At 35.7% G+C, this 27,260-nt stretch overlaps 1 protein-coding gene across 1 annotated transcript in view; it reads right to left on the reverse strand.

Annotated features, from left to right (window-relative positions):
- ABCA12 (ATP binding cassette subfamily A member 12) overlaps window positions 1-27,260 on the reverse strand; it is a 174,897-nt gene that overhangs the window by 85,676 nt on the left and 61,961 nt on the right. The window contains exons 4-9 of the mRNA XM_042993914.1: window positions 21,368-21,459; window positions 18,136-18,233; window positions 15,056-15,241; window positions 13,224-13,402; window positions 7,030-7,142; window positions 2,546-2,621 (exon numbers count right to left, since the gene is read on the reverse strand). Of these exons, the coding sequence (XP_042849848.1) occupies window positions 2,546-2,621; window positions 7,030-7,142; window positions 13,224-13,402; window positions 15,056-15,241; window positions 18,136-18,233; window positions 21,368-21,459 (744 nt within the window). The remainder of the gene's footprint in view (window positions 1-2,545; window positions 2,622-7,029; window positions 7,143-13,223; window positions 13,403-15,055; window positions 15,242-18,135; window positions 18,234-21,367; window positions 21,460-27,260) is intronic.

A 27,260-nucleotide genomic window follows, 5' to 3' on the forward strand; every position in this document is an offset into this window, starting at 1 on the left:
GTTCTGTCAGATGTTTAATTTAGATTTTATTCAAATACTAATGGAAGAGACTTATCCTGGTGTAGCTAGAAACACATAAGAAAATGTATTCATTAACGTTAAAGCACTCTTAGGATATTTAGATGTGGGTTAATACAACCAGATCCTGGAAGAACTTTAAAAAGAAAAAAAACAAGAGCACCTGGGTGGCTCAGTCAGTTAAGTGTCTGACTTTGGCTCAAGTCATGATCTCAGGTTCGTGAGTTTGAGCCTTGTGTCGGGCTCTATGCTGACAGCTCAGAGCCTGGAGCCTTCTTTGGATTCTGCATCTCCTTCTCTCTCTGCCCCTCCCCCACTCACTCACTGTCTCTCTCCCTCTCTCTCTCTCTCAAAAATAAATATTAAAAAAAAAAAACTAAAAAAAGAAAAAGAAAAAAAATCTATGGCAAGAAAAGTCTCTAATTTGGCAGAGTAGAGTTAATTGGTCAGATAGCTAACCTCCATTTAAATACAGCTGATAGCCTCCACATAAAAAAAAAAAAAAAAAAAAAAAGTAACCATTTCCAAGCCCTCTTGCTTTTTCTTAGGCATTTCCCTGGCCAGACTCTCTCCTGCCAATACTGTCTTTCTTTTGTGTTTGTCTTTTTCTCTGTAGTACTTAGTATAGCACTGAGCCATTTGCATCCTAGTACAGTGCTCAATAGCAAAATACCGGTTTAACCTTCTAGGATGGAATGACACAAGGGATTCTCATGAATTTTCAAGCTTAAAATAGAAAAAGTAGAAGAATGTTGCACGAAAACTGACCTTGAAATATCATCTAAGCCATTTCTCTTAGTTTCAGAAAGAACATTTGATTGCCAAGATTTTGATGATTGGATTTAATATACTCCCCAAATTAAGATTCCACATCTACGTGCCACTGCTTTAGCATAAGCATCCAATTATTCTTATAAACCATTTAATTTATGTGTCTTTTGTACATAATCCTACCTACTTTCCAAGAATGTTTGCGGTAAAAGATGAGTTTATGTGTGTGCATGAGTGAGCATGCATATATGCACACACACACTGAACGATACAAATAATAAACTTAGAACAAAATTAATCAAGATGGAGAAGAATTATGAGGGAGAGATATTTCAAGCAGCCTTCTTTAGAAAATTCTTGACTAAACCAACTTTTATGCCAAATATTGCTACTCTGTGATTATTTTAAAGTGGGAATGGAAAGGAAGTCCAAAGATAAGAACTCCCTTAACTTCATCAATCTCAACAAGAGCCATGTTAAAAGTATTGAATTCTTCCTAATAAACTGTCAGCTAGCTATCAACAACTACACTGTGGAATTTGTGGTCTGAAGTGCTAGCATCATCAATGCTATGGATGCCTCAAGGCTCTGAGAAAGGTACCTGGTTTCAACAATAAGCATCCAGTTGTCTCAGTTCAAAGATTTTAAGAAATATATTTTTGATGGCTATATAGGGAATGTGTTTCAAAGACCTGCCTATTTGGAACACGGTGGTCTAGCCAGGGGGAAACTGCCCAAGGCTGCTTGACTGCTCTGGAAGGAGCACTAGTAGGTTCAGCCACCGTAGAGGAGGAGAACGGTGGGAGCAGAAATAGGAGGTGGTTGTTTATGGAAGGGATTTCCCTAGAATTTACCCAGAGTTGACAGCTTCTCATTAAATGGTAGAAAGTTTATAAACAACTGCATAGATCCTATTTTAGAAAAAAAATGGCTAAAAATAAGTCCTACTATTTGATTTTATTTGTACAAATTTCCATCAGCACAGAAATATATCCTTTGGGACTAAAGTCAAACAATTTCAATAGTATAATTTATCAGGCCAAAACAACCTTTACATAACAGGCCATCTAATCCCTAAATTTTCCTTGAGCTATAGGAATTTACTTCAGTCAGCTTCTACAGGCAACCGCGTGCATTTTCTATCATGATTATTACAGTTACTTCAGGGCACTGCTTACATTAATGGTCTTTAGAAGCCAAGGCTGCTGTCATTTCCACTGCCTATTTCTGAGACAACATATTTACATGCCCCAATAAGAGTACAAAATTATATTATCTATAAACAGTTTTACCTATGCGAATGCTAGGGAAGCAAACCAATTTTGTATTACCTTGACTGGCATGAGAAATACTGTGATTTTTCAAAACCAAAATACATCATGATATGAAAAATTGGATGCTTATCTGTCTTTCATAATGAAAGACCTTAAAGAAGTTGGAAACTGGACCTCTATCTAGATTTTCCTCAGAAACATAAGGCAACCAATCCAGACAGGACACACTGTTACAACTGAACAGGAGATGCTCATGCCGCATTACCCAAGGGTCACTGGGTAATATGAGAAAATAAGTCTTGACTTCACTATATTTCCAACTATGTCCTTTTCTTTGGTCAGTCAATAGTGAATTTTTCTGTTTCAAAGTCTTACAAATTGATAAAAGAATTATGTTTATAACTTGTGTTGATTGCTTATTCAGACAAGTTACCTACCAACTTAGAAACAGACCAACGGACCAACAGCAAAGAAAGACTTACTGTGCAGCCAGGCTGCTTGGGGATAATAACTGCCCATCTTCCTCACTCCACACATGTGTTGTGTTGCCAGAGCCACCTAAAGAAATGACATTTATATAGGTGAACACTTAACATGCTTGCTTCAAGGAAGTAATTTTCTTAGCAAAACATCATCACAGGTCAAATAAATGGGAAGAAAATACAGAAAAATCTGCAGAATTTTTCTCCAAAGAGTTTTACAAAAGATGTCTATGCTCTTTTTGTTGGAGACATTCAGGATATTTATAGGTAATAGATGCCTGCTAATCAGAAAACCCTAATGGTCAAGCACATGCATCTCTAAGAACTTCTTTCTCCATTTGTCAAAACATTACATTATTTTATCCTAAAAGCTGTATGCATAGATGACTCTTGAATACTATAATGCACATTGTCTACCACGTGATTTGTTAATCAAATGAGGCCAATTTCAGTCTTACAGGTCACTAGATTTTTTTGCTTTCAGTTGTCAAGAATATAGCCTTAGGAAACATCTGCTATCACTAATCTATATTTTCCATCTTTCAAAAAGCAGCCACTGATTTCAACTGAATGCAGCTGTGAATGCAAATTGGCTCATATTAACAGAACCATTCTGAGTGGTCTCAAATAATATGAAGGTTCAAAGTGTGGGAGGCAATCGCTAACTAATGGAAACCATATGGGAAGGTCTAATTCAACACTGTGAATTGCCCCTCGAAGTTAAATAGGTCTCTGATTCCGCTTGCCACATAACACTGTATCATAAAAAGAATAAGTGTGCAACAGAATTCACATGAAAAATTGAACATGAGAGTACTTTTAATGGCTACTGCATAAATAAAAATCATAAATCCAAGGCTTTCATTCAGCCCCTTTAGGGAAAAGGTATCAAGTCTTTCCATCTTCTCTGGAGACAATACTTACTCCCTATAATCCAGTATATTTCAGTGCTGGTATTTTTTAACACTGATCTAATCTCTTTCAATCAGATATTTTATTACTAGTAAGCATTGATAGTTCTCTCACTGTCCCTAGTTAGTGTGTCCTAAAGCCTTCTATAAAGGTCCTACTGCAAATGTATGCAATCATCCATACTTTTCTGGTGCTGATCACTGAGTTGATTTAAATTAGTATGGGCGTGAAAAAGACTATTACTAAATGAAAGACCTCCTTGTCCACCTCTGTATCAGTGGTGTATGAGTAATGTTTGCACCATCCGTAGTATCTAGCACAGGGGCTTTTTCAGTTTTCCTGTTCAGCACAGCAGAATTTTCCGGTGCTCCACTCAAGGTGCAGCTAATATTACTGCTCTAGCGATAGCAATGCATCAGTGAGTTAAAGAACCGAGAATGAAGATACCCAGAATAAATAAACCTAATTAATAATGGTAGTACCTATTATTTCTTGGCATGCATATATAGAAGAATCAAGGATAGGTCTCTGTTGATATTTCTACATTGCAATGTAAAAGAATATAAACCATTTTTCCAAGATCAAATCTTGCTAAGTTTGAATTCTTATGTAATGCTGAGCAGGTTTATTGGCATTTGTATACTATGTGGTTACAGAGTTTCTCTTCCTCATCAAGCTGTTAAAATGTGTAACTAACAGAAATTTTACGTATCAGTGATAGACTTGGCCCTGATGTTGACTAGGGACATTTCCCCTGAACTATAAAATATCTTAGAAGAAATAATGTACTAAATAGGCTTTAATGAAGTGGAAACCTTTACAGGTCTTTAAAAAGTGATATTTTACTTCACTTCTGTTTTTATTTGTAGGATTAGATATAATTGAAAATGGTACCCACAGACATAGAAAGAAATCTAGTGCACAGATAACCTCTTTTCATTAGTAAAGATGGGTTTCTACTTCAAGAAGTAATTTCATATAATTTACTACTTTGTCAAAGAGCAAACTTCAATGAGTCACAAAGATAATCCCTGCTCTCAAAACTCGGTGTTTATAAATGGAAATACTAAAGCATATTAGCTGTGAGGCAGGGATCTTCACTGGGGCAGAGCTGAGAATTAAGACAGGAAGTTAGGGGACAATCTTTCTGTTTATTAGAATCTTCATATTTTCATGGTTGCTGAGAAGTCTCCTAAAGAAAACTTGAAGTGTGTTGGATCACAGACAGAAAGGTCTGTAAAAAGCAGAGTGGAGAGAGGAATGGGGGCATGCCTGTTGAAAAACTTCTGTGGAAAGGAATTGACATGGTGAATCAAACTCCACAGTGGCTGAAAATGGAAGCCGTTCTGAGGTCTGATGGTGGCAGGTACTTGCATGACCCCAAGAAATAGCCTGGAATCAAGTGTGTATGTCCCAGAAAGTAAATGTGAGTAAGGCCGTCTGGCAAAGAATTCAAGGCAACTGGCTCTGGGGACAGAGAGATCTAATCTTAGTTCAGCCACTTGCTGGGTGGACAGCATAGGCAAAGTGCCCAGCCTCCCTTTGCCTCAGTTTCCTTGTCTGTAAAATAGAATGATAATTCTATCTCATGGACTTATTTTCATGAGAACAGTGATTTAAGGTAGTAAAGCACTTAGCATTGACACAAAAGGTACTATCTCTTATTTTCCTTCTTCAAAAGAGTGGCATGAGATTTTCAAAGCTATCTGGACCCTGTCATACATGAGAACCCAAGCAACTATGCTACGAAACATCACCACACTCCAGCTTAACTGAATATAAAGCCAAAGGAGAAGTGTGTTCGTTTCACGGATATTGCCAAAAGTCATGAAGACCAAGCACAAGGTGGTCTGGGCATCATGGTGGGCATTTGTACTTGGGGCTAGAGACCCCTGCACTGTTGAACCAGGGTCACTGGTTCAGCTTTCAAGGACAAATTTGAGTTCCCTGAAGGATTCCCAGAAATACCTAGAAGAATTTTTCAAAGGCCACAAAATTTCTGCTCAAGCAGGTAGGGATTTGGGGTTAAGGACTTTCAGGAATTGATATTAATGCTACTACATTAATCCTCAGACTGATGAAGTCACAAGTATAGGAAATTAAAAAACAAACACATGTAAGCACCTCAAATTTTATAAGTAACAACACATTTCTCTGATGTATTTCCTTGTCAACTTGACTGCCCAATGACATGTTTTAATACATGCCCAAATCATTAGCATATTCACAGACATGAAACACGGCCACTGGTAAATATTGAAAACTGAGTTGTACTGTTCACCAGGAAAAGTGTCTGGATAACTCAGTTAATAAGAAGCGTTGCTTCTCTGACTTCTAGCAAGGCACTGATGAGCTTTTGTCCTTTGTAAAAATGTTTTTAACTTTATCCCTTTACTTTATATAATTACAAGGTATGAATCTGAAGATGATAAGAAAGAGTGGTACGAAGAAACTTGAAATTCTCAAGTCTTCAAAATGCAAATAAAAAAATACAGAGGAAATAATTAGTGTTCGTTGGTGTACTGTCTGGTTTTCTGGCCTGGACTTTTTATTTAAAGAGCAAGCATTTTTTCCAATGTTTGTCAAGACCATTAAATGTTACCACAATCAATCTTGCAAACTAGTCATTAATTCTGTAATTGTAGATATAAAAAAATGCTCTAGCCTAACAGAAATTGGTTTCCAAAGTACGTCAGACTGTCCAATGAGAAGTCTTCGAAGAATATCAAAACCTGCTATTCATATGAAAACTGGTAGTTTAATGAGGAATAGTATAATGAACAATCAGCTTGTGACCTGATGCTCTCAGGATACTTGTAATCCAAAGGTAAAGTCTACATATTTGAAAGCTAACAAACTCAGCTGAGAAAACAGAATTCTAAACTCATTCAGAAGAGGTAAATGCTAACCAAACATTGCACTTGGTACTTCAAAGTAGGTATTTATTCCTTATGGCCCTAAATCTTTGCCTATATGTGTCCGTGTGTATATATATCTGTGTATTTCCATGTGTGTGGTATATAATGCTATTGTGTATATAAAGATGATATTTTCTGACTCACTAGTAACATGCTATAGCTTGTCTTGCTGGGAATGACAGCAGATTTATATCAATATTCACACTCTGATGTCCATCAAGTATTTTCAAGATGGCTGGTTGAGGGTATATTTTTACCAAGGAAAGATTCATCCTGATTAGAAAGCCAATATTTGGAAATGAGGGTAAAAATAGTGCAATTCAATGTAGGCTTTTGCTCCAAAAAGTAGTAGAAATCTTTTTGTTGAGGCTTGGTCCTAATATTTACTTTCCATACAAAGCATAAACATAGTTTTATAAGCTAAGAGAAATAATTTTCACCTAAATAAAAATCCTAAAAAGTCACAGCCTTTTTTTCTAGCCATTTCTCATTTTCTTTGATTAGCAAGAGATCCAAATTTAGGTGAGGCAAATTTGCCCACCTAAGAATAATATTATCTATAAATGATTATTTTGGTTGCATTCTGTTTTTTTTTAATATTTCTAACAGGCTTTGTGACACATAATTGGATATAGTTAGATGGAAATACAGTACCTTGAGCTGGGGAGTCCAAAGTGTACAACAGATGTTTAACAGATTTATGGAGAGTTTTGAAACCTTCGTTAGTTGTGACACGTGGATAAACCTTCTGCACGACCAGCAGTGCGCTAACGAGTCAAAAAACAATTAAACCAGATTGCATGTCAGGGTTTGCAGACAGAAACCAAAGGTTATTCAAGGAGAAAATCGCTACAGTAAATTATTCTTATAACGTAGAAGACAAGATACTGCTTTTGTTGTTTAATTACTTGTTTATTAATGCAGAAAACACCCCCAAAATGTTCTTGAACCAGACAGAGCATTTTACATTTCCCCGATTCTAAAGACTCAGGACTCAAAGGCCTAAAAGTAAGGGAGTGAAGTTCACATCAATTGTTTCTGTTAAGACTTAAAAATAAGTGGTTAGGAATAGCTATGTCCAATGAAATGATGGCATTGTTTCTATTTAAGGGAAAATTTAAATACTGGAAATTATTTTTATTAAAAATCAAGCCTAGGGGCACCTGGGTGGCTCAATTGGTTGAGTGTCCAATTCTTGATATGGGCTCGGGTCATGGTCCCAGCCCATGGTCCCAGTTGTGTGACTGAGCTCCACATTGGGCTCCATACTGAGCAAGGAGCCTGCTTAGGATTCTCTCTTTCTCTCCTTCTGCCCCTCTGCCCCTTTCCCTTGTGCTCTCTCTCTCTCTCTCTCTCCCTCTCTCTCTAAAGAAAATAAAATTAAAAAATCAAGCCCAGAGAAAGGACCCCATTTCAGGAATAATAATTATTTAAGCATTTGATAAATATTTATCTGTTGCTGGACAAATGGTAATGTTTTTGAAAAAGAAACGGAGCTTGCCCTAATTAAAGACTGCATTCTATTCTCTAAGTGTCCCATAGGCACTACTCCAGGAGTGGCTCAAAATTAATATCCAGACTAACTGGCACTATTTTCCTAGAGTTTTTATGTTACAAATAAGATGGGTGGTCTGCACTGGGGATGGCCAATCAGCAAATTCACTGATGCTTGAGTTCATTCTACATTTTCAAAAAGCAATTTGTTTCTTAAGAAATGTCTTTTTTATCTCTTTACTGTCATTAGTACATTTTTAAAAAAGCTGTCATTGTACATCTGAATTTTCCAAATACTGTGATTTATATCAATAATCAAGGGCAATGTTTTAACTTACATGAGTAGTAACTAGAACAATAGGCTTCATTAACAATCTGCCATTGTGAAGTTAAATGTACACATGGAACTAATAGTTTTTCCCTATGTATCCTAGTGAACTAAAGGCTCACTCCAGCAACAGATATAGTATGTGCATACACTTTCATGGTTTTCTACAAGTTTTGAAATTTTTAATAGATTAAGATCATTTTAATTTCAGCTCCCTAGTTATGAATAAAAGCTGTATTTAGAAAAGTAAATTGAGTGTCTTCTAGTTTCTAGCATAGTATGAGGTATACAGATAGATATGTGTATGTGTGCATATAAGCATAAATGTAATTTTATTTAGTCCTCTAATAATTCCATAAAGTCCATTTTATTTGCCTTGTTTTACAATGGGAAAACTAAACTTTAACAGTTACATAGTATCCAGTTATTCATAAGTACAACTGATTTTGTCTAATTTCAAAGTTTATGTTCTTTCTATTCTTCATCTTGTCTCCGGCACAGAAACTGTGCCCCAACATGGCTGGAGAGGAGAAGGGCAGGACATTTCTGCACAGAGCCCACAGAATTATTAACTTGTTATTGTGTCTGGCCATAGAGGCATGGCTGTGTTTTTTTTCATCTCTGCTCTATACACATAGCAATGGATACCTCAGGCATTTTATATTTGCCCTAAAAATCTCCCGGTTCTGACTTTGTGTTGAACCTTTCTGACCATGGAGACTAGTTAGATGGTCTCAGGTTATAGATTGCCACTAGCTTTCTCCCAAATTGGCCCTCTGCCTAACTCACCTGATCGGTTGTTTCACGGTAACACCTTCAAAGACTGAACAATTGGCAATCTCATTAAAGCTGTCAACATTATTGTTGTGAGTATCATTAGTAAAATGTCAGTAGACTTAATTCATCTTTTTCTAACATGACATTTAACTTAAAAATAATGACACTTGGCCCTCATCCTCTCTGAAATCCTTTGAACCCTTCATTGATCAAAATATTTTTATTTTACTTCATAGATTTTTTTCCCTGCTCTTTACCATAGAAAAATGGAAGTTATCAAAAGATAACTTATCTTAAAGATAATTTTAAGAGTTCTCATGATTTGGATTTCAGCACAGCTTCCTCATAAATGGTGAAAATCACATATATTTTTTCCATTTATACTTCTTGACTTTTTTGAGATTCTCAGTTTTGCTAATTTATGTCATAATGTTAATATTGTATAATGTGGTTTTGGTGATGGTTTAAAAACAATTTACAACTCAAAAAAGAAAAAGTTGTTGAAGGAAATGACTTCACAGTTTTTGTGAAGTTCATTTATCCCTATTACTTTATCAACAAGAGTAAGATAAACTAGAGACCCTAATTTGGTATATAGCCATTTATGGTGAGGAAATTATGACTCTTAATGACATTGTCAGTTTAATAACAATAAATAATAAAGAAGATTTAACTTTAAAAAATTGTTTATAAAGGGCTCTCCAACAGAAATGTAATGCAAGTCGCATATTTAAACTTTATAGTAGTCATGTTAAAAAAGTTAAAAGAAATAGATGAAATTAATTTTAATAAAGTATTTTATTAAATCAATACATCCAAAATATTATCACTTCAATAGCCAACCAACATAAAAATTATTAATGAAATATTTTAAGTCTTTTATCATTCTAAGTTTTTAAAATTCACCACGAATTTTATACTTAACGGATCATCTCAATTCAGATACTACATTTTCATTGAAAATATTTATTCTGTATTTAGATTTCATTTCAACTACAGATGAAATGTAGGTTCACATATCAACATTATTCCAAACATACTAAAAGGTTTATCATTAACTGAATCAAATATCAGTGTTTAAAAGTTAAATAAAGTTAAAAATTCAGAGTTTTAGTCAAAATCCACATGTGGTTATCATACTAGAAAGCCGTATTAGATAGTCAAGGGCTATCATATTAGAAAAAAACTAGTGTATAAATCAGTAATAAAAAAACAAATTAAATAAATATTCTTTAAAAAAGAATTGCTTAAAGTCAAATGTCATCTACTTCAAAAAAAAGCTATTTCTTTTAGCTATTTCTCTTTTCTTTTTCATTATTATGTAGACTGGTTTACAACATTTGTAATCATTACTGGACAACATGTTCTATTGCATAATGCTATAATATGCAATAATTATAAATTTTAAGAGACTTAAAACAGCTACAGCGCAATGCTTATCCTATATAATTTTTTTTTATATTTATTTTTTTGAGAAACAGTGTGAGACAAAGTGTGAGTGGGGGAGGGGCAGAGAGAGGAGACACAGAATCCAAAGCAGGCTCCAGGCTGGGTAAGTGGTCAGCACAGAGCCTGATGCGGGGCTCAAACCCACGAACTGTGAGATCATGACCTGAGCCGAAGTCGGATGCTCAACTGACTGAGCCACCCAGGTGCCCCTATCCTATATAATTTTCTTCACTAAAATAATGCCTAAAGTATTTTATTTATTTATTTATTTATTTATTTATTTATTTATTTATTTATTTATTTATTTTTAATCCTAAAGTATTTTTTTGGATCTCCTACTTTCTACTAAATATTATTTCGTGGGATTTTTGTTTTTTATTTGTTGTTTCTTAACCAAATTTTGTTGAGGTATAATTCACACACAATAAGATGCACTTATTTTAGGTTATAATTCAGTGAGTTTTAACAAATATATATACTCATGTAACCACCATGCTAATATGATACAAAGCATTTCAATAATCCCCAAAAAGTTGTCTCATTCTCCCAATAATTGTCCTGGGATCCACTGATCTAATTTCTAACACTATAAATTAATTTTGCCAATTTGAGAACTTCATATAAATGGAATAATATAATATCTACACATCCAGTAAGTGTTCTTTTTTTGAGGGGGAGGGATCTGGATTCTTTTGCCAGCATAATAGTCATAAAATGTATCCATATTATTGTGTGATTCAGTAATCATTTGTTTTTCTTGTTGAGTAGAATTCCAATATATAAATAAACTATAATTCTTTTTCTGTTTTATTTTTGGATATTTGTTTTTTCTCTCAATTTTTAGTTATCATGAAAAAATCTGTTATCAACAAGCATACAAGTCTTCATGTGGACATGTTTTCATTTTCTTGGGAAATATCCAAGAGTAAAATGCTACATCATATGGGCCTACTATTAACTTCATTAGAAGTTATCACACTGTTTTCCATAGAGTTCTATTTGTTCTACATTCTTGCCAACAATTGAGGTTGTCCATCTTTAAAAATTTTACCCATTCTAGTGAGTGTGTAGTGATGTCTTACTATGGTCTGATAACTATTTTGACTCTTTTTATTGCTACATTATGTAATTCAAATGATTCTTTCTCCTTTAACTGATTTACCTGTTTCCTTGTTAAGATAGAATATAAATAAAAGCAAGAGGATGAAGTGCCAAAATCCTGGGTAAATAAAAATTACCCTAAGTGCTAAAATGAAGACCATTTAGAGAACGAAACTTCTTAATACCTTGCCCTTCTGTAATTTAGTTATGACATGCTATGGTGGAAAAAGCATAGGACTTGGATTCAGATTCCTTGACTTCAGGTCCTGCCTTTGCCACTTACTAGTTCTAGATACTTGGGGAAGTCATTTGAAAGGGTTTGTTTCCTCTTCTACAAAATGGGGCTATCTGTTGTCTCAATCTCAAAGCATTGTTGTGGGATCAAATGAGATTAATGTACCAACATAAGGGCTTATTATAAGGTCTTTGAACAAACATAATATCTTGGAAGCTTTCCAAAGAAGATGAGAACACTGTCTTCTGGTGCTTCAGACATTTTAGATGGAACATATCATGCTCTTAATAACATATTAGAGAGGGAGCCTGCATTCTGGGGTTAGAAAACCCAGGTTTAAACCCTCATTGCTGTATAATCATCAAATATTTAATTTTATGACCCTCTGTTACCTCATTTACAAAATAAATATTAATTTAGCTGTAGGATGTAATGTGGATATATAAAGGGCTCAGTGAAGTGCCTGGTATGTAATAGACACACAATAATTGATGATTGTTGATGTTGTGGTTTTTTTTAATGCACATTTCCAAATCAGCTAGACAGGAGTCAAAATCAAAACTTAAATATAAGACCATTAAGTCCTAACTGCTGGCATATTCTGAATTCTTTTATAAGGAAAATAACTTTTAAAGGGATTTCTCCTGGGGGCACCTGGGTGGCTCAGTCAGTTAAGCATCCGACTTCAGTTTGGGTTATGATCTCACGGTTCGTAAGTTTGAGCCCTATGTCCGGCTCTGTGCTGACAGCTCAGAGCCTGGAGCCTGCTTCGGATTCTATGTCTGCCTCTCTCTCTCTTTCTGTCCCTCCCCTGATTGCTCTGTCTCTCTCTCAAAAATAAACATTAGAAAAAAATTTAAAGGGATTTCTCCTGCAAAAATAATTCCAAATCTTTGTGTCATATATGTCAAATAAAGCCAAACTAATACACAGGTTTAGAAAGGTCATGTATAGGCTGGCCGCACATGAGGGAAGCCAACCCCATTGAGGTAGCTCAATTCAAAACTCCACCAACAGGTTGTTTTATATTGGATGGTATCAACAAAAACCCAATGGAATAGTTTATTCTTGGGCAGTTTAAATGCTAAATGCACAGAATTCTGGTTGGCCCTGAATGAGTCGGAGCCAATGTTCTAATCTATGACTGGTCCTGTTACACACCTCTTTTTCAGAAGGTCTGCAATACCAACTGACAATACATTTGTTAAGTTACTGTTCCTCCTCACTTCTTCATGTACTTGGATAACCCTGAAGTTCCACTGGTTATTTTTTTCTTTGCTTAACTAATACCCTCATCTTCATTGATAAAATTTGCAAAAAGGTGAAGGATTATCTGCTCCATGTTTAAATCACTTACCTACCAGTGATCCTTACAGGTACCATTACAAAAAAAAAAAAAAAAAAAAAAAAAAAAAGGCTTCTTTGTGAATAGTAATGTCCCACTTGCTTCTCATATTTTCTTACCTGTTTGCATTTCGAAGAACATCAAGCAGATTGCTCAGTGTCGTCTCATTCTGGAATACACTTGGAAAACTAGAAAGGAGCTGCCACACAGCAGTCTGCTCTTGCACTTGTGAGAAGAAGGACAGCACTTTGACCATTTCCTGAAATACTGTCTTCTGGTTGTTGGGATCACTTGATATCTTATAAAATAACAAACAGCGCAAAGTGAGAGTTCGGCATTTGTAATCACGTGGCTTACTGTTTTGGGAAACATTAAAAATTTAGATTTTCACATAATTCTTTCTGATTGTCATACAATATGAAATCATCCTTTACTCTGAAAAATTATAACCATTTCTAATATTCTTAAACATAATTGGATTTTTTTCCTATGCCTCCAGAAATTAGCATATTTCAAGCTTGGTTAACAGAGCTATGTTTCTATTTATATAAAATATTTTAAATTACATTTTTTAATTCCTTAAAATGAAATTAGGTTCTAGGTAATATTTTTGTTTTTCCCAAGGGTATCTGGTTTAGAAGTTACAGACATATCTTCTCTATATCCATTAGTAGACTTTCTATTATTTGGGTACAGAACCCTTAAAACTATATATATTTACTATTATAATTACACATACACACATACTTAATGGGATAAAATATTTCCAATGTTCTGTTGCGATATCAGGAACTTTAGTATAATAAATCATTTGTATAGTAAATGAATATATATAATAATCACATCTTACAAGCAAGCAAATAACAAAAACCATGACCTTTGGTCTTGCTCTGGATCATAGGACCCAGGTAGTACTTTCAAAGTAAAGTATTTTTTCATTATATTCCCACCCAAAGTAATTTTCTTAATAAACTCAATCATACTGGTAAAGTCAGGCTTTTGTTCAGTTGTAATTGAAGTTCTTTCATGCTGAGAATGTGATTTTGAACAATATATTCTTAAGCACACATTTTACTCTACATGACTGCTGAATTTGTTTAGAAAGCATTTTAAGTGCTCTAAGTTGGATTGGGGTTATTATAACACTGTCTCTAACCCAGTTCATTTGGAAAACTCAGATTACTAAAGATAGTTCAAGCATTCTGAACTTAACAAAAATTACAATAAAATTCAGAGAACCAAGAGGAAAATATCAGAAGTGGACATGTATCATTTATTCTTGCTTATGAAATTTCAAGAAAATTCTGAATATTTTTGAGATCTTTCACCATATGTGGGGTTTTGTTAAATTTGCACATCGTAGTGTAAGAATAGCATATAAAAGTGGTCATTACCACTTTACAGTATAAAGTCCTTACCCCTAATGTACAATGTTTTGGGGGAGAGGAATATATTGTTTCATCAAAAATCAGTTTTTCAAAGTAGGCTTCATGTTAATGAGAAAAATTAAAAAGATCACCCATTACTCTAACTTCTGAGAGTTATATGGCTCCAGTAGTTTAATTATTAAACTTATATGACATCCTGAGTAATCTTACTTAAATATCTCAAGAGAAAACAATCTTCATTCACCATAGAGGAAAGCCACCTACAAAGATGTGTCTACATTAACCAAAATGCAATATTTTTGGTTCAGCATTGAAATCACTTCAATCCTGAACATTTCAATGGAAGGCAGATATTACTTAGAATGAGATACTGTGTGTGAATCTCTGTGTGAGGAATTCATGCTAAGGGTGAGCACATATTCAAGTCAATATTTCCCGGTCCATGTGGGCTATGGACTTGCCCTTTGACTCAAATTGAATTATTTGTGGATACAAGACTGGAAACAATACATGTCCTTTCATTGTTTAAGAGGTCTTGATCAAATTAAAATGTTTACACTCACCTGAGAGAATTGGTTTGTTAGTTCATGAAGAGAAGACTCTAAAAAGGTCATATTGGATAGGCAAAATCTGTTAAAAACATTTTTCCCTAGGGTGGTCCAAGAGAAGGCATAATGGGCAATATAGTCTGGATAGCTATCACACAGTTCTCTCCGAATGTCTTCTGAAGTTGAATTTTGCTTTAACAGCTAAAAATGTGTGAGAGAAGAGTGGGATAATGATGTCAGTACATACAGATATGAAATATTCTTGTCTTCAAGGAAATGGACTTGTTTTCATAATAGCCATTTTAAGGTCCTGCATTATAGCTACTATTCAAATAACACTAAAATACACTCGGTTTATTTATTACAAGTTACAAGAGAATGTGTGAATGTGGCCATTCTTGTCACTGTTGTGATTTACATGATTCAGATATGACTTGTTTAACTGAACTCATTTCCTGTCTCTGACCAGAGAAGCTAAATGCACCAGGTCTTTTCTCGCAAAAATCGTCAGATGTAAAAATCTGAGTTTCTCCTGGGCTTTTAGCAGCAAACTCAGGTGTCCTAACTCGTTGTGACACTTCCTGGGAAAGTGGCTGTGATCTCTGGAAGACTTCCAAAGAGGGGGAGCTTCAGAGTCCAAGACAAACAGTGTTTTTAGTGAAGTGGACAAACATGGATTACATTTCATATGGAAAGAAATACTTCATTTAAGAAGTATGCATATGAAGAGAAAAGGAAAACATATGCATGAAAACACATAAAGGTATATAATTAACAGATGCAATAAGTGGAAAGCATTTTCATAATGGAATCATCCCAAGTCTTGATATATTTCACAGTACAGACCAGACAGGGCACTAATTGTAGGTAGAATAGTGATCACATTGACCATTTTAGGTTTTTAGGTCTTTATAGAGCCAATTATATTAGTTATAATATCTAATGGGTCCTTCCTAACAATTAATTCTTAGAACCCTGTTAGGTGAGGGGCAATTAACTTTATTTTCCCCTTAAGATTATGTCACAGAAGCTACACTCTTCCTCCTAGTGATGCAACTTCTAAGTGAATGGAACAAGACAGGATCCACTTATTCCAGGATATACTGTAAGTGCCAAGTCCTCGAGCCATTCATCCATATCTCTTTCTTAACATTACACATAAACTCACTCCAAAATGATTTCTCTACTCATTTTTGCAAGGGTTGCAGAAAGCAGGAAAGAGAAAGAAAGAGGAATCAGAGAGATCGCTGACACAGGCATCAACATATCATCCTGATTTTGACATCCCTTCCTTGCTCCAACTACTCTAAAAATATGTATCTATACATAGAAAATCAATTTTTGACTTATCTCCACTGGATCTATGACTCTGTGCTGCCTCACAAAATTCTGAAATTTCATTCCATGTGAGAAAAATAATTTTGGAGTTTCAACACAATAAGGCGGTATTTTTGAGGATAGCATTTTTATTCTATATATTAAAGAATTTAGCTGATCCAATGCAAGACTATTTGCTTCTAGGAACCAATATGGAAGAAACAGAAATGGAATAAAATAACTTTCCCCTATTTACATACTGGCCTAATTTAGGGAGGGTTTACATTGGAATTAACTGAGCATATTGGGGGCTTCTTATGCCAAATAGGGTGCTTTAGGTATCTCAAATATTATTACTGTTGAAACTAGACTTTCAAAATCTAGACTGAACCAAATGGGGAAAGTCTTATATTTCAGCCAACACTGGCAGAATTGTCCTGATGGGTAATAGTGCCTTTCTTGGAATCCCTTTTTGTGTTGTAAACCTTTGGCTTATTTACATAAACCAGTTTATTGAGATGCCTCATTTATACAGAATGTTTTTAAGGGTAACTAACAGAGACATATTAAGCAGCAGAGGTTATGATCACTGGAATATGAATAAAAGTCAAAGTTATGTCCTATTTCCTATGTTCCATCCAGATGGAAGAAATGTCTACTACGTAAAATATGAATATATTATTTAAAATGCATATGTGTACATGTGCATATGACAGAGACAGAGACAGTGAGAGAGAGACAGAGAGAGAGAAGTCTATTAGAAAATGTTGAAAATGATCTCTTTTTGATGTCTGAAGAGCACATAAAGGAGGACTCAAATGCCTACAGAGGCTAGCCAAATAAATGTATGAATCTGGCTGGATAAAAGACAGTAAGGAAAAGTGGGGACTGTGGTCAACAGAAGAGTACCTGTTCTGTGTAAAAGCGTTCAAATTCAATTTCCTAATATCCCTACACAAACCTTCAGACACACACGCGCGCGCACACACACACTCTTAACTCATAGGCTGCCAGTTTATGCCTCTGATAGAAATTATGATTATTTTTTTTTGCATCTGAAATCTTAAAATAAATGACTGGTGAACAAAGGGATAGATATGTCAGCTCTCCAAACTACACTAAGCAAAAGGACTTTGCTACTTCAGGTAGATATTTTCCATAGCTCCAAATTTTCCAAAGGCATGATCAGTATGGACGAGGCAGCAAGTTTAATGAGTGTTAGAGCTTCATATGCTTTCATATTCGTTTTTTTCTTCCCTGTTTCAGAAAATTAGATCATATGCAATGCCACCCTATCTCTAACTAAAGGAAAATCTTAAGTTTGATTAAGGGACTTAACAGGGAAGTAAATAAATGTCCAAGACCTTAAAGAATTCAGAATGTCTGAGAATTAAGCTTTTTTTTTTTTAATGTTTATTTTTGACAGACAAAGAGAGAGACAGAGTGCAAGTGGGAGAGGGGCAGAGAGAGAAGGAGACACAGAATATACAGCAGGCTCCAGGATCTGAGCTGTCAGCACAGAGCCCAATGCAGGGCTCAAACCCACAGATCGTGAGATCACGACCTGAGCCGAATTCGTATGCTTAAGCAACTGAGCCACTCAGGCGCCCTGAGAATTAAGCTTTTTATGGAAGAGCTCCTAAGAAAAGAATTTCCCTGAGATATTACTCCAAATGGGAGGGTGTCCCAAATCTCTTCCTGTTTGGGAATTCCTTTTATTAAGGTATTTGTTCAACTGCTATTTATTATCAGTCCATTACAAAACTGAGTGAAATTACCTTTTCCAAACCAAGGATTCGGGCAAGGATTTGACTACCATTGAAAGTATCTGTTCCCATACTTTCCAAATTAGAACTGGTACTGGGAAATACTGTGGCTGCAATAGAAAAAAGAACAGATTAGCATTCTAAATAGACACACAAAAATGGACAGATTCACACAAGAATCCGTAAATATCACTTGTGCCCTTATATACCCCAAAGCAAGAATGTGCTCAATATGCATCTTCCATGAAAATTTTGAACTGGTAAAACAGCAAATTTCATCATTATTTCTTTTCACATAAAATTGTGATGGTTTTGGTCTGCTCTTGGGTTTTTTCCAATCAGCTTAGATGTCATTTGCTTTCATTCCAGTTTATGTCATTAAACTTCATCACCAATATTATTGCCTAATAAAGTACATCATTTCTGTGCAGGCCTGGAGGATTTGAGGTGTCTCCATGAGCTCCACAGATCCATCATATCTAACATCTGTTCAAAGGATCTGCCAATGCACATCTGGTGATAATGGTTTTCTTTTTAATTATTCAATTGGGAGGCTAAAATCTGCTTAGGATCATAAATTCCTTCCTCCCCAAAGTGTTTTCTGAAAGATATTTCAGATCAAATAAATGGGATGAAGCAATTAGTCCAGACTACAGTATACTCTAATTAAGCAATTCTCAAAGTAGCCTCATCTAGTACTATTTATGATGTGGTGGGGTGTTCTGGGTTAGGAGCATTAGCTAGAAGATTATGTTCATCCCCAGAGCATGGATGTTCAGTAAGCCAGTATGTTACCTTTTATACATTTTAGACAGTTAGTTATCCTCACAGCAAAGAATCTTAGTATTCAAAAATCCAGTGATCTATCATCAGTAGGGCCTACGTTTTATTATAACGCCTGTGGGGCTGAAGAATTTACCAACTGATTCCTCTGGACCAGGCGATACATTTGTGAGATGAGTGGAGAGGGTAAGAGACATAATCTGTGGCTACTGAGCAAAGCAAAGCTTACTAGACCACAACACTATAATCTTATTTCTACTGTGCTTTAAGCTACTCAGCCAAATACCTTCAGATCATTCACGATAGAACATTAACTCCTCAGAACCACTCACCATCGTATTCCTCTTACATTAACACAACAGGACCTTTTTCATTTGGTTCATCAACTTGTATTGGAATGTTATTTAATGTCATAGTTATTTTGTTTTGTTTTGTTTTGTTTTTGGGGGGGGTAGTTGACACACAAGGTTATATTAGTTTTAGGTCTACAACATAGTGATTCAACAAATCTATATGGTATACTATGCTCACAAGTGTAGTTATTGCCTGTTACCATACAACACTATTACAACATCATTGACTTTATTCCCTATTTCCAGTTCTGTGTCCTTTATTCCTGTGACTTGTTTATTCCATAACTGAAAGCCTGTATCTCTCACTCCCTCTCACTCATTTTGTCTGTCCTCCCTCCCCCTTCCCTCTGGCAATCTGTCTGGTGATCTGTCTGGTGACCTGTCTTTATCAGTTTAGTTCTTTTTGTCTGTTTATTCATTAGTTTTATTTTGTTTTGTTTTTTAGGTTCCACTTATGAGTGAAATCATATGGTATTTATCTCTCTCAGTCTGGCTTATTTCACTTAGCATAATACCCTCTATGTCCAGCCATGTTATTGCAAATGGAAAGATCTTACTTATCCTTTTTTATGGTAGCATAATATTCCAGTGTATATATATATATCTGTGTGTGTGCGTGCATGTGTGTGTGTGCGTACACCATATCTTTATTCATGTATCCATTGAACACTTTGGTTGTTCCCATGTCTTGGCTATTGTAAATAGTGCTGCAATAAACACAGGGGTGCATATATCTTTTCAAATTAGCATATCATTTTATTTGAGTAAACACCCAGTAGCGGAATTATAGGATTATGTGGTATTTCTATTTTTAATTTTTTAAGGAACCTCCATACTGTTTTCCACAGTGGCTGTACCAACTTACACAATGTTATAGAACCTTAAATATTCCATGGCATTTTTAAAGGTACTTTTTTTTTTTTTTTCAGAGCACCAATCATGTTCCAAACATACAGGAATCTTTGTTTTGTTCACTAATATATCCCCAGGACATAGGACCGAGCTTACATGATAGTGGGCATCCTATAAATGTTTGTCAAACGAATATAAAACAGTCCTGCTTTTTTGAGAGTTTATCAGCGATTTATGGCTTCTAATGAGTTTCTTAAGGCAATCTGCATCAGAATTACTTGGTGTAAGGCTCAGGTAGTTCAACCAGAAGGTTTTCTGCACACTAAACTGGGAGGGCCCCTGGCGCAGCTGTAAAGGAAGCACACAGTCCCGCTGAAAGACTGATACTGAGCACTGCTGGGGAGGAACAAGGGCGGAGTGGAAAGGGTCCTGGCTTGGCTGCTGCTCTAGTAGCAGGTCTGCTGGATGGGCATAGACAGGGCAGAGAACTTGGTCGGGCCTCATATTCCTCATCTGTGAAATGAACAGTTTGGGCAAATTTCCAGGACTTCATCCAATAATTTTTTCTTTGTTTTAAATTGAAATGAAATTAACATAGAGCATTGTATTAGTTTCAGGTGTACAATAGGGTGATTCAATACTTACATACATTACTCAGTGCTCATCAGGTAAGTGATCTTTATCTATTTCACCCCTTCCCCCACTCACCACCCTCTGGCAACCACCAGTTTGTTCTCTGTATTTAAGAAAGGTTTCTGGTTTGTCTCCTTTTTCCTTATTTGCTCACTTGTTTTGTTTCTTAAATTCCATATAGGAGTGAAATTATTTGGCATGTGTCTTTCTCTGACTGACTTACTTCACTTAGCGTTATACCTTCTAGGTCCACCCATGTTGTTGCAAATGGTCATTTTTTATTACTGGGCTTTCTAACCATCCCAGCATCATCTAATTGCAGACAACTACAGTCCCTAGCCGATTCTGGGAAAGTGAGCAATTCTCAACATCATATTTCGCACCATCTAGGCTTTTGCTCCTAGAAAGTATTTTAGTAAGAACTTAATTTCCAATTATCTCAAGAACTTTGCATAATTGCACTGCCACACTCAGGCAACCTTGAGGAACATTTAGGTCTCTGAGGAATATTCTAGGCATTCCATCTCTGTTTGAAAAGTTAAAAGTTTAACCCTTTCAAAGACTAGACCTTGCTGGCTGTTCCAAAAGGCCTGCTCTAAACTCGAGAGAAGAGAATAGCTTACCCGGCGATGTGTGCCTTCTTTCTGGAACTTTGGTGCTCTGGAGTGATAAATTGCTGTCCTTCTCCAGGTTGGATGACTTTCTCAGAATTTCACTAGAGAAGAAAAAGCAAGAACTCTATAACTTCACCCACATTAATTTCAGTTAGTTACAGCAATGTATTATGTGGCAGATACCAGGGCTCTCCAAGGACTTTCAAATTTTTAATTTACTTTCTAGGATTGTAATGGAAGAACTCACCTAACCACACACCAATGAATACAGACGCTCTCCTACAAGGTAAATTTTTATTCAGACAAAATGGCCTGGATGATGTTTAGTTATTTTTACTTTTATCTTGTAAAAAGGAAATTATTTTTAAAAAACATTAGAGTTAAATATTGGAAATAATTATGATACATATATATATCATATATGTATGATACATATATATGTCATATAGATATATATCATATCTATATATGATATATAGATGATATATATATCATCTATATAGGATATAGATGATATATATGATATTATACCATATAATATATATATATATACACATTTCATTTAAAAAGATGAGGGATTCCAAAGAGATGAAAGCTCAACGATGCTTGTGCTTCAGGGACTGAAACAAAGGTATGCTTATTTGTTAACCTTGAAAGAAAAAAGAAAAGAAAAGAAAAGAAAAGAAAAGAAAAGAAAAGAAAAGAAAAGAAAAGATGTCTTTACAAGACAGATTCAAGGAAGAAAGAAAAGAACACACCTTTACTGAATGTCTAGTCTGTGCCAAGCTCTGTGGCTGTTGCCATTACAGGTGGCACCAGGTGTTAAAGGAATGTATGATGATGTAAGTAGACTTTTTATTGTACTGGATGCATCAATGCGGCAACATAGCATTGTGGTGCCACGAATCCCTGCTTTATCATGGCCACAGTAGCTTTGGGAAGGAAACATTACTGGACCTTTAGGAACCTTCTTTTTAAAAATTCACTTCCTCTTTAGTTGATTATTAAAATGGAGATAATCATACTTTCTGGAAAACATGATATATCTAAACTAAGTGTCCAAAATAAATGTACATATTTCAAGACTGAAATCAGTCCGATGCCTGGATGTGAACACTTTTTGGAATTCCTAAAAGTTGGTGAACTTTGTGTACTTGTTTATAAAAAAGCTTACTTAAGATACATAAGGACGGATATAAAAATATAATAGTGAAAAAGCAAGAAGTTCCACTTACGGTTGAGATTTCAATTTAACTTCCTTTTTAGAAACAAGATCTGAATCATGGTTCCAGGGTACACTGTGATTTATAATTGGGAAAAAAATCTGTTTTTTTTTTTTTCTTTTTTAGTGTGTCCTTTTAGTAAAAATGGTAAGAAGAGGTGATATTTGTTTTCATTCCCTAGTGTTTTTCCAATATTCTCTATAAAATGCACTGGTTGCTCCAAAAGTTCTGCATTCTTAATGTATATTTGAATTATTCATGACCATGACTGTATTCCCCAAAATCTTTTTACATTCCTTATGCTGACTATTTGGATGGGAAAACTGCTCAGATAAAAATAAGAATTGACCTGTACCTTTTCCCTTCTCTCAAACAGAAGTTTTAGAAAGTTTGAGAAAGTCAGGTTCACTTTTCTTTTTCTCAACATTTTTTTTTTAGTTCAGCTTGAAATGCTATAAGGAGGACTATTGAATATCAACACATTTTGAAAATAAAGGGGAAAACTACCTTCATAAAAATTTTAAGGAATAGGGACAGCAACAAAAACCAAAAGGAGAATGACAAAGATCAACATGAGCAAACAGGGAGCAAGAGAAAACAGAGACTGAATAATATAGGAGAGCTGGAAAGAAAAACAGAAGAAGAGGTGATAGGAAACAAAGAAAATGTAAGTTAAGAGACAGAGGACACTTTGCCCATCTTCCCACATTCAGAGAAGGGTCCTAAAACTACTCCTTCAAATATTCTTTAAAGACCAAAGAAAAAAAGCTCATCTCCTTCCCAGCAAGCCTCTGGCTCAGCAAGTCTGCATTTGCTCAACAATAAAATGTCAGCTTCCAGACAAGGAACTACAGATGCTTCTCTCCTAATAGGACCTGTCCTTGATCAGGAAGTACCCGTGGTTACATGGTCACCACCCATTCCATATTACAGGAGTGGGGAGGTGGTCCCTTTCCTGTATGTGGCCTTGGTTTGCCTTTTTGTTGGGGTGAGAGATCAGGATATCATGTGGGCTTTGCTGTTCAACTGCCTGCAAATTCCTCCCAGTTTTATTTTGCATTTACAAAATGTGGTGTGATAGCATATGTCCATTGCCACTGCACAAAAAACTATTGTCTTGGGGCGCCTGGGTGGCTCAGTCGGTTAAGCGTCTGACTTCAGCTCAGGTCACGATCTCACGGTCCGTGAGTTTGAGCCCCGCGTCAGGCTCTGGGCTGATGGCTCAGAGCCTGGAGCCTGCTTCCGATTCTGTGTCTCCCTCTCTCTCTGCCCCTCCCCAGTTCATGCTCTGTCTCTCTCTGTCCCAAAAATAAATAAACGTTAAAAAAAAATTTAAAAAACTATTGTCTTTAAGCTCTTAAAATGGAAACCCCAAGGGGCACTTAGGTGGCTCAGTTCGTTAAGCATCCAACTTTGGCTCAGGTCACGATCTCATGGTCTCTGGGTTCAAGCCCCACATGGGGCTCTGTGCTGACAGCTCAGAGCCTGGAGCCTGCTTCAGATTCTGTATCTCCCTCTCTCTCTGCCCACTGCCCACTCATACTCTGTCTCTGTCTCTCAAAAATAAATAAACATTAATTTTTTTTAAATAGAAGAAAAGATAGCTAAGGAAATTGTGTTATTTTTGTTTGTTTGTTTGTTTTTAATAGCTTAGCTTTCCCTCCATTGTTGCATACCTGTGTCTGTCCTTAAAAGAAAAAACACCCTACAAGCTTCATAATGGCAATAAATTCATATCTTTCAGTGCTCACTCTAAACGTCCATGGACTCAATGCTCCAATCAAAAGAAACAGGGTTACAGAATGGATAAGAAAACAAGATCCACCTATATGCTGTTTACAAGTGACCCACTTTAGACCTAAAGACAGCTTCAGATTGAAAATAAGGGGATGGAGAACCATCTATCATGCTAACGGGCAACAAAAGAAAGCTGGAGTAGTCATACTTGTATCAGACAATCTAGACTTTAAAATAAAGACTGTAACAAGAGATGCAGAAGGGCATTATATCATAATCAAGGGGCCTATCCACCAAGAAGACCTAACAGTTGTAAACATTTATGTGCCAACTGTGGAAGCACCTAAATATATAACTCAATTAATCACAAACATAAACTTATCGATAGTAATACCATAAAAATAGGAGACTTCAACACCCACTCACAGCAATGGACAGATCATCTAATCAAACAATCAATAAGGAAAACAATGGCTTTGAATGACACACTGGACCAGAAGGACTTAACAGATACATTCAGAACATTTCATCCTAAAGCAGCAGAATATACATTCTTCTCCAGTGCACATGGAACATTCTCCACAATAGACCATATACTGGGACACAAATCAGGCCTAAGTAAGTACAAAAAGATCAAGATCATACCGTGCATATTTTCAAACCACAAAGTGATGAAACTCGAAACCAACCACAAGAAAAAATATGGAAAGGTAACAAATACTTGGAGACTGAAGAACATCCTACTAAAGAATGAATGGGTTAATCAAGACGTTAAAGAGGAAATTAAAAAGTATATGGAAGCCAATGAAAATGGTAACACCACAACCCAAAACCTCTGGGATGCAGCAAAGGCAGTCATAAGAGGAAAGTATATAGCAATGCAGGCCTTCCTAAAGAAAGAAGAAAGATGTCAGATACACAACCTAACCTTATGCCTTAAGGAGCTGGAAAAAGAACAGCAAATAAAACCCAAAACCAGCAGAAGACAGGAAATAATAAAGGTTAGAGCAGAAATGAGTGTTATCGAAACCAAAAAAACAGTAGAACAGATCAATGAAACCAGAAGCTGGTTCTTTGAAAGAATTAACAAAATTGATAAACCACTAGCCAGTTTGATCAAAAACAAAAAGGAAAGGACCCAAATAAATAAAATCAAGAATGAAAGAGGAGAGATCACAACCAACATAGCAGAAATAAAAACAATAATAAGAGAATATTATGAGCAATTATATGCCAATAAAATGGGCAATCTGGAAGAAATGGACAAATTCCTAGAAACATATACGCTATCAAAACTGAAACAGGAAGAAATAGAAAATTTGAACAGACCCATAACCAGTAAGGAAATCGAATGAGTAATCAAAAATCTGCCAAAAAACAAGAGTCCAGGGCCAGATGGCTTTCCAGGGGAATTCTACCCAACATGTAAGGAAGAGTTAACACCCATTCTCTTGAAGCAGTTCCAAAAAATAGAAATGGAAGGAAAACTTCCAAACTCTATGAATCCACCATTACCTTGATTCCAAAACCAGACAGAGACCCCACTAAAAAGGAGAACTATAGACCAATTTCCCTGATGAACATGGATGCAAAAATCCTCAACAAGATATTAGCCAACTGGATCCAACAATACATTAAAAAAATTATTCACCACGACCAAGTGGGATTTATACCTGGGATGTAGGGCTGATTCAATATCTGCAAAACAATTAACATGATACATCACATCAATAAAAGAAAGGACAAGAACCATATGATCCTCTCAATAGATGCAGAGAAAGCATTTGACAAAATAGAGCATCCTCTCTTGATAAAAATCCTCAAGAAAGTAGGGATAGAAGGAGCATATCTTGAGATCATAAAAGCCATATATGAATGACCCAACGCTAATATCATCCTCAATGGGGAAAAACTGAGAGCTTTCCCCCTAAGGTCAGGAACAAGACAGGGATGTCCACTCTTGCCACTGTTATTCAACATAGTATTGGAAGTCTTAGCCTCTGTGATCAGACAACACAAAGAAACAAAAGGCATCCAAATCGGCCAGGAGGAGGTCAAAGTTTCACTCTTTGCAGATGACATGATACCCTTTATGGAAAACCCAAAATATTCCACCAAAAAACTCCTAGAATTGATTCATGAATTCAGCAAAGTCGCAGGATATAAAATCAATGCACAGAAATTGGTTGCATTCCTATACACCAACAATGAAGCAACAGAAAGAGAAATCAAGGAATCGATCCCATTTACAGTTGCACCAAAATCCATAAAATACCTAGGAATAAATCTAACCAAAGAGGTGAAAAATCTATACACTGAAAAATATAGAAAGCTTATGAAAGAAATTGAAGAAGACACACACACACAAAAAAAAAAATGGAAAAAGATTCCATGCTCCTGGATAGGAAGAACAAATATTATTAAAATATCGATACTACCCAAAGAAATCTACATATTCAATGCAATCCCTATCAAAATAACACCAGCATTCTTCACAGAGCTAGAAAAATAATCCTAAAATTTGTATGGAAGAAAAAAGATCCAGAATAGCCAAAGCAATCTTGAAAAAGAAAACCAAAGTGGGAGGCATCACAATCCCAGACTTCAAGCTATACTACAAAGCTGTAATCATCAAGACAGTATGGTGCTGGAACAGAAACAGACACTCAGATCAATGGAACAGAATAGAGAACCCAGAAATGGACCCACAAACATATGGCCAACTAATCTTTGACAAAGCAGGAAAGACTATCCGATGGAATAAAGACAGTCTCTTCAGCAAGTGGTGCTGGGAGAACTGGACAGCGACATGCAGAAGAATGAACCTGGGCCACTTTCTTATGCCACTCACAGAAGTAAACTCAAAATGGATGAAAGATCTCAATGTAAGACAGGAATCCATCAAAATCCTCGAGGCAAAAACCTCTTTGATCTTGGCCACA

The sequence above is a fragment of the Panthera tigris genome, chromosome C1 (genome assembly GCF_018350195.1).
Source record: "Panthera tigris isolate Pti1 chromosome C1, P.tigris_Pti1_mat1.1, whole genome shotgun sequence".
Classification (NCBI taxonomy): Eukaryota; Metazoa; Chordata; class Mammalia; order Carnivora; family Felidae; genus Panthera; species Panthera tigris.